An 8,929-nucleotide genomic window follows, 5' to 3' on the forward strand; every position below is an offset into this window, starting at 1 on the left:
ATTTAAGTAAGTTTAAAATGTAATTTAAATAAAAAGTATTCATAAATTGAAGTTTGGAAGCACCTCTGTTTTTGGGCTGAGGAGAAGTTTGAAAGGGTGTACCGCGATTCTGCCTTCTTGTATCGCGATACGGATCGTGGCTCTGCGTATCGTGATTTCGATTTCGATACGCATATCGTTACAGCCCTAGTTGGCAGGCTAATGTGGCCTACCGACACACTGTCAAGTAATCGTTACCTATATCCACTAGGGAGTGCGGTTTAATTATTCTTCAAAAGGGCTCTTATTTAGTATTCCGACGAAAGTAGGAATTTATTATAACTACCAGGATAAATCGTTTGATTTGTTGAGGTCCGGGGTCACCGCGATCAGAATCGGCCGAGTCACTGTCCGATTCCGAGGCTGCAGTCAAATCAGTGAGCCACATTCACCGATTGCTTCGCAACGGCCATAGGTTCATACATATATGGTTTTACCTCTCGATATTCAATTTGGAGAGTTCCTACTTCAAAATCGCTATCAGACATTTTACACAACCTCTCACGACCAAAGTCCATACACGTGTGCTTGGTTCGCAAGTAAACTTGGAACTGCTCCCAGTCTGTTTGCCTTAAATGACGTCACAACGACTGTCCCCTGGCGGTGAAAGTGCGCATAAGTGAGATGTAAACAAACCTTCGTAAACTGGGCAAAACAGTGTATTTTAACCGTTTTATTCAATTTTAGGGTGCAAATTAGACACTAGGAAGATTGAATTCGCTTTTTGGGTCGTTCTTCTAGACAATAAAGTTGATATTCTACATTTCGCCTCCGACCATTGCCTATGACCTTTAAAGGTACCTGTCCTCTCTGTCTCCAATAGATAATGTGTGGCGAATTCTGAAAAGGGAAATGATGGCCCCATACTGTTGCACATCTTAAGACCTGCTTGTAGGAAGAATGAGACAAAATACCTGAAAGGCTTCCTCACTTGATGTCTTCATTACCTCAACATCTTTTAAGTATTGTGAGAAGGAATAGCAACTTATAAAGTGGTAAATATGCTTTAATCGGCTCAATTTTTGTTTTGAAATTTGTTGCAAGAATCAAAATTGAAATGTGTTTTTGTTGAAAGTGAATTAATTTAAAAAAAGAAATACAATTCATGAGGTATGACAATATGCTGGGTTTTTTTTTTTTTTGAGTGCAATACAAGTCAAAGATTATTTACTTACATTGAACTGTTTTCAGTTTTAGTTTCAACATACCATCCCAACATTTTCTGATTTGGCATTGTACATGAAGGCAACATGACTTACAGTTTAAGTTACAATATAAACAGAAATAAAACCATGCACGTGTTTGTGTCACTGTGATAGCAGCTTGTGCTAAACTTGTGGCACCCTCATGTGGTATGGAGAGACACTACACAATTTCAAATTGCATTAAAAGGAGGGAATACAACAAGGAAAACCTTTGATGGATGGTACATCAACATGAAAATGTTGACACTACTTAAGTCTGCCATCATACTAATTTGACAGAGCAAGAAGAAAAAGTGCTGAGGTAGAAATCTTTTTGACTTTCTTTGTATCTACTGCAGTGGTTCTCAAGGAGTTAATTAAAGGCTTAATAGACACCACAGGCGATAATGGATGTTATAGCAGTGAACAAACATGTGCAATGCAGAAGAGGCTTCCAAAAGGAAGAACTATGAGTCATGTGGGTCAACTAAACACACTTATCTAGGCATGATCATAGCACAGCCCGATTCAACTCAAATAGCTCATCATTCTTGCTTGTGCTGAATCAGGTACATGTCCAACCTGCAAAAATGTCAGTGTTTGCAGACTTTTGGTTCTCCATTTGAAGGCCAGGAGAGCTGAAGCATTGTATAAGGTGAAGCATTGTACAAAATTAAGGAGAGATGGTAATGAATCTAACTGAGATAAACCTCAGCCCTGCACACAGACTTTGTAGTATTTTATTTTGTGCTAGATTCTTCCCAGAATAACTATTACCTTCAGTTCTTGATAAAGCAAATCTGTGTTAGAGAAAGAATATCCCCCCCAGTTCTTTTGCCACTGTAACGATAAATTCTTCAAGAAGGACTACTCTTTATTCTGCGTTTAAAAAAAAAAAAAATCATTTTTGGTAAGACAAAAAGTTGACAGTTTGATATTTTATGAATGACAGTATGGTGAAGTAATTCTCACCAACGATGCTGTTTACAACAAAATATCTGAACGAACATGAAAGGGTTGAAATAAAGCACACAACATTTTCTGGATTAATTTTGAATGATGGCTGAGCAAATGGAATTTCAAGAGTGCAAGTGAGAGAACATGGAGTGTATCACAACTGCATTATATCAGCTGATTATGTGACTCACCCTAATACAAACTACAGATTTAAAAAAAAACTGCACCCATGGAGTGCTGATGGGAATTCTCCCCTGTCCAGAGCCAACATGGACCCAAAGCTTTTATTCCAAACAATTTCATAATCCTCACACACCAGGGGTTATAGAGCTGGGTGAAAACTAATATTTTTACCAATAACAGGATTTATCAACTTGATTTCCAAAAATGTTATCTTTTTTATATTTGCTCTCTAGAACAAACTGAGGTCCATCTTACAGGCAGTTGCCTTCGGAGCTACAGCCTTCAAAAAGGTCCCTGCCTCATTGGGCAGCAATTAAATTTAAAAAACAAAAAAGGGGAAACCTTAAAGCATCATGCTCAGGTTATCCATCAATGTTATCACCCAACACAACTTTTAGCTCACTGACCATGTGATACATGTTTGTTCACCATCCTTTGCTACTTTACCCACATGCCTGAGGGAGGATCCCCACTTAATAGCAGCCAGCCGTTGATCTGCTGCTGAGCACAACTAGATTACTGTCTGTGAATAACATGTATTTAAACAACTTCTAGGAATCTATGAAGATAAATATTTTAGTTACACTACAAGATTCACTTACATTTGTAAATGTTTCTTCAGGCAGAGCTTGATCTGCTTTTTTTGTAAAAACATTCGTTCAACTCTGGGCCAGTAGACGAAATTAATGGATTGCAATCACCAAAAAGAATGCACATGATACTGCCCTCAAACTGGGCCAAAATAAATTAGCTTAGAGGGCAACTTTTATCTGAGAAGCACATACATGTAAACAAATGAATCCTAATTATCACCATAACTCTACTAAAATATAGCAATAATTTTCATATAACCCAAGACACGAGTAGTACTGCAGGTGGAAAAACATGCACAGGGTCTATGCTGGCTCTTTGCAGGTTCTGTCAGACAGAGATTAAAGAAAGATAGAGAGAGCCTGTACTCACTGGGTGCACTGCTGCTGTCTCTTATCTGTCCTCTCTTCACCTGATTCTACATCTGTCTCATCTATGCACCTCTCTTGCTCCTCCGCCCTCCCTTCACTCATTTTTCTGGTATCGTTTTGTGCATTTCTAAGCTGCAGATGATTGGACTTGTGAGCTGACAGAGATACAACTGAGGCCTGATCCTTGCGCAGGTGTACCAAGTTGGCACCAGCACGTGGCTGGGATAGGGTGAGGGGCAGGGGGACACATGAAAGGTGAGATGGGTAAGGAGGCAAGTGCCAGGATAGGTGTGCAGAGTTTGAGGACGTGTGTCTGGTGTTAGAGGTCAGATTAGGTGGTTGGTCCCATTGCCCTTTCCTTTCCCAATTGTACAAATTGAATGAATCTGACCTGCTCTCAGCAGAACTTTCCTGGCAATTGTCATTGGCAACCATGAGAGTCTCTGAAGAGGAACTAAGGAAGTGTTTCCCTGTTGAGGGGGGGGAGGAACACACAGTGCTGATAACCTCTATAAGAGGAATTCTACTCCTGTTCTGCAAGCTGCTTGACAGGTCTGCTGCTGATTTTTCCCTAGTTGTACTTATACTGCAGTTATCATGATTCATCAGAAATAGGTTACAGTGCTGCGCTTCTGCCTTGGGCTCCTGTGGGGCAGTTACATGAATAACAAATGGTTCAGAATTTGTTCTGTTTGTGAACTTTCCTATTACCTTTTGATCCCAATCTTTGTCGGTGTCTAAGCTGATATTACTGCACTCATGCAAAGTCCTCTCATGCAATTGATCACCCTTCCTCTCCTCTTCCAAACTGCAAGAGTTGGCAAATGATGATGCTTGCCCCTTAATGTTCATGGCAGGGCCCTGTGTTAGCCCTTCCTGATTTGGGTCGATGTTCAACGAAACACTTGTGAGATCAGAAGACTCTGTCTGAAGCTCTTCTGTTTTAGCATTTTTCTCTCCAAATGTACTGAAGGCAGCTTCTTCTGCACCTCCAGCATTATCCTGCTTCACTGTAGTCAGTGGTGTAGAAGACCCTTTTGCTTTCTCAGCCAAGAACCTACGGATCTCTTGCTCGATGCTGTCATCACTGTCCACAGAGCTGCTGTCCTCATCGACATGTGTAGACTGGATGCCATGGACTACCACCTTGGATCCAGAGCCTTGGCCTTCCTTTGTGGAGACTTTAGGTTTCTTGTTGCTCTGTGACTTCAAACCTTTAGGTTTAGCACCTTTGTCCTGTCTGGGTATGATCCTCAGCCCTTTGCTGCTTTTCATAGAATTAGATTTCATGGGTTTAGTTGCAAGAACCAATTTGTGATCTTTGACAGATTTGTGTTTTTTTAAGGTGTCAGTACCTGGTAGTTGCATGGATTTATGGCACTTTCGTGCCTTGAGTTTCATGTCCCTGACTTTCTTTTTTACTTTTTTCTTTGTCTTGAGCAAATCCTTTATTGCTGCATCAAGATCCTCATCACTGTCCAATGAGCTGCTCTTATCACTGCTGTAATTCCTCTCAGAGCCAATAAAAGACTGTGGGAGGCTGGTTCCATGGCTAGAACCCTTGTTAATGGATGTGGATTCTTCTTTAATGTTATGATGGGGAGAGTTCTGTGCAGGGTTGCTGTTCTTTACTGTTTTTTGGCTACACATGCACCATGTAACAGGAGAGAAATCACTCTTGGTTAGGGACTTCAGTTGAGTCCCTTCAGTTGACTTCAATGTATTACAAGCAATTCCTTGTTTACAACTCTTGTCATCTTCTTTCCGTTTTCTTTTCCGTGAGAAGGACAATCTCAGTGCTTTGGTCTGATCCTCCTCAACTTTAATGTGTTGTGGGTCTTTAGTGACTGTGGATATTTCAGGGTACTCAGTTATGGTTGCCTGTTCATGCAGCTTTGCTTTAAGCTCCAGAAATTTACGAATCTCTTGCTCAATTCCATCTTCGCTGTCCACAGAGGTCTCATCATTTTCATACTGCTGCAGCGAAACACCAGTGGGAAGGAAAGATGATGTCTCTGTTGAAGGAGTACTGGCCACGTCCAAGGTGGGCTCAAATGCTGCAGGCATGACAGTCTTGGAGATGTCCAAGATGGCCTCGGCACACATCAGCTCAGCAGTGGTATTGACAGTGAGCGTGGAGTGAATTTGCCGCCCATCCTGTGGCTCTTCAGCTCTAGTGGAGGACAGTGAATCTCTACTGGCCTTCAGGCAAGATGTAGGCAACATGATAAGAGGCAGGCCTAGAGGCTTAGGTGAAGCACACTTAACTTCTTTAGGTTCCACTGAATTTTTCTTTTTGTTCTTCTTCTTGGCTAGTTTTTTAACAGGCTTAACACTGATGTGATCAGCTATCAAGCACCTTTGCTTTGTGTGAAGTTTGTGTTCCTTTTCCTTCTGCCTTTCCTGTTGGTAGTTACGGATGGCCTCCTCAATGCCATCGTCACTGCTAGAATCCAGCACCTCCTTCAGCTGAAAGTACTTCAAGCCCTCGTGACGCTCCTTTTCTTCTTGCTGAAACTTCTGTATGGCCTCTTCAATGCCATCATCACTGCTTGAATCCATTAAATCTTCCTCCTCCCCTTTTATTCTGAGTGAAGGTGGTGTACAATCCACTTGTGGCAAATAGGAAGGTGCTCCAGGTGAAGGTTTTGTAACCAAGGCTTTAGCAGCACCTGTTTTTCCAAATGGGTTCTCCATTGTTTTTTTCTTTTTCTTCAAGGTTACCAATGGCTGTATTCCTGCTGAACCTTTCAGGGTATGGTTGCTAGGGCTTAGCACCTGTGTGGGATGCAGAAGCTGTTTAGATGCATCTAGCATACAACTGCCTCCCTGCTGAACTTTAAGTGTCTGTATTGGGATCTCCATTGGCTCCCTTTTATACTTGTGGTCCACTTTCTCCTTCAGGTACTCCTGGATGGCCTCTTCAATCCCTCGATCAACTGAATCATCACTGTCTGAACCTTCTGTGGCATCAGAGCCAGATGCATGAAGCTTACTGCTGTCTGTTACAGTTTGTCGAGACCTTGCTAGTGTGTCCATGTGACAAGACTTGTGGCCACCACATGATGGCTTGGACAGGTTGAGGGCAGACTGGGCACTAGCGTTGACCTCACTGCTCATTTCTGAGGACTGTGTGCTGCAGAGGCTGTCAATGATCATCTGGACTTTGTGCGGGATGGGGGTTCCGCTGGAAGATATAAAGTCACTGTCTGAAGTACTATCATTGAAGCAAAGTGGTAGTTTCAAGCTCTTACCGGACCTCCATTCTGAGTGAACTGCCACCGCAGGAGGAACCGTTTTCAGAAACATTATAGAATGACAGATTAGAGGGAAAGTGGGGCTTGGGACCTCTACCTGTGACTTCTTAACATTCTGGAAAAAAGGGAGAAAGAAGAGATAATCCTATTAGACATATTTATTTTCATATGTTACAGCACTCAATTTATGGTTCACATGCCCTCTGAATACCTTTATATTGAAAAACATTACTTTTTAACATTGTCTGGTCATGCTAGAAACCATAGGTTAGGATAATTTAGCCACTAACATTTAAGCCATAATCTTCAAGAGCTACACCATTTCAAAGTGTTAGTTTAGCTGAATAGGAGTCCCAGTCTTTTAGTGGTAATCCAAAATAATAAGTGGATAATATTAAAATTCTTGATTCAGCCAGATTATAGCCAAGAAGCATCAGGTTGTGGCTACTCAGATCTTATTGCAACCAGACTGTCTGCACATCTCTTTCACCAAAGGGCTATGTATCATTGTGTGCATCATTTCCAGCTTTGAGCTACAATTCTGCCTTCAGACTCCCAGAGATATGGCCTGTGGGGGCTGAAAATTAATAACTGAGCTTAAGAAAGTGATTCCAATTGTCCAATATAACCAGTTCATAACATTACAACATTCAGCTACATGGTGAAATTTTGCTCATGTTTACCACATCTACAATTCTGCATTACACTCCTGAAAAACGGGATGCAATCTGAGGCAGATATTTAGGGAAAATACTAACCGTAGACTGAGTTAGACAAAACTCTAGTGCAAAAAAACAAAGAAGAAAATGTCAGACAACCAATAGGACCTAGCTGCCTAGCCACACTTAGCGTGAGGAAAAGTTGTACTATTTCGATTTTTTTCTCAACTACTACTTTCGCGCTAAACCTTTTTTCACATAAAACACTTGTGAAAAAGTGTTGGGGGGGACGATGTCCATACCTGTGTGCATGTCAAGAACTACAAATGTGTTACCCGTGCTACCTTACACATTAACGAAACAGGAAAATATCCGCCACACTCAATCACGTCTTTTTCCGGTGCAAATGTTTACTTTCTCTGCGTGGTGAATCAGTCACGTGCAGTACTATGATCAGATCACAGAAACTGGTTTAAATTCAGCAAGTATTAGTAAGGGAAATGTTTGCTATTAGATTATCCATTCGTACTAACGCGGCGACTATTTGGGAGTAAACGCGGTCTAACCATCAAAACACATTTCGCATCGATTAACATACACCCACAGTGGAAGTTGTTGTTTAGTCTAAACTCATTGATAAAAGACCGCTAATGTTACAGTCATAGTGGCTACACTGTGTTCACCTCTCACAAGCCTTTAACATATGCGGCTTCAGCTCCAAGTGCAGAAAAAAAAGAAAAAAGAAATCTGCTTATTCGTTTACACAAACTCCTTTCGTACATACAAGCTAATTGTTATAGATGTTGACTTTTCCACATAAGTGTTTAAATAGCATAACTGTTCTATAAAATACTCAGCTTTCTTTGTTTAATTTCCTCAATTCGGTAGGCTCTAGAGCCCGAGCCTCGCACCGCGCTGTCGCCGCATCGCTAGCGGCTCAGGCTGTGCCGCTCGCCGCTCAGCAGAGCTAAGAGACACCGCAGAGGAACCGGCTTCCGTTCCGCTGCAAATTCGCGTACTGAAACCTGCACATTTATTATCGGCTTACCTCCTTTCGAAAAGCAACCCGTCAGATAAGAGCTACAACAGACTCCAGACAATGTACTATCTAAGTAATATACGACTAAAACATTAAACGAAGACACCAACTTCTTCACGTCCTAGCGAGGGGCGGAAGCCTCAGGACGGAAGGCTCATCACGGGCCTCTCCGCTCGTCAGCCGGCTCATTTTCTGGACCCCCTTTGTATCGTAAACATTATCAAACTGAAGCAGAATACACAAAAAATACAGAACAAATTCGACATGCTTACCCGAAGACTGATCGAGCGCTAGCGTTTATGTGCTGTTATTGTAATTTCGAAGAGACTTGCAAAATTATATAAATTATTATTTTTATGTCTCCACACGGCACTGACGCGCGCAGAAAATGCACGTTCTCGAGCACCCGCGCTTCCTACTTACCATGGAGAGCTCACTTAAAGGTACAGTACACCTTAAAAGCCTATCATTAACACACTTAAGAATATCAGTCACTACGTTTACATGCACAAAATATTTAAGTTTTTGCCCTTGTTCGTAAATACAATTGCCTTATTCCTACTAAACTGTTTACATGGCTGATGAAAATTAATCCCACTAATGTTTCTGTTTATATGCAGCCGTGCATTCTCAGATTGTCTAACTAGTT

At 41.5% G+C, this 8,929-nt stretch overlaps 1 protein-coding gene across 1 annotated transcript in view; it reads right to left on the reverse strand.

Annotated features, from left to right (window-relative positions):
- ppp1r26 (protein phosphatase 1, regulatory subunit 26) overlaps positions 1–8,676 on the reverse strand; it is a 146,279-nt gene extending 137,603 nt beyond the window's left edge. The window contains exons 1-2 of the mRNA XM_060935732.1: positions 8,553–8,676; positions 3,327–6,697 (exon numbers count right to left, since the gene is read on the reverse strand). Coding sequence (XP_060791715.1) covers positions 3,327–6,634 — 3,308 coding nt within the window. The 5' untranslated portion in view covers positions 6,635–6,697; positions 8,553–8,676. The remainder of the gene's footprint in view (positions 1–3,326; positions 6,698–8,552) is intronic.
- Positions 8,677–8,929: the final 253 nt, after the last annotated feature.

The sequence above is a fragment of the Neoarius graeffei genome, chromosome 12 (genome assembly GCF_027579695.1).
Source record: "Neoarius graeffei isolate fNeoGra1 chromosome 12, fNeoGra1.pri, whole genome shotgun sequence".
Lineage (NCBI taxonomy): Eukaryota > Metazoa > Chordata > Actinopteri > Siluriformes > Ariidae > Neoarius > Neoarius graeffei.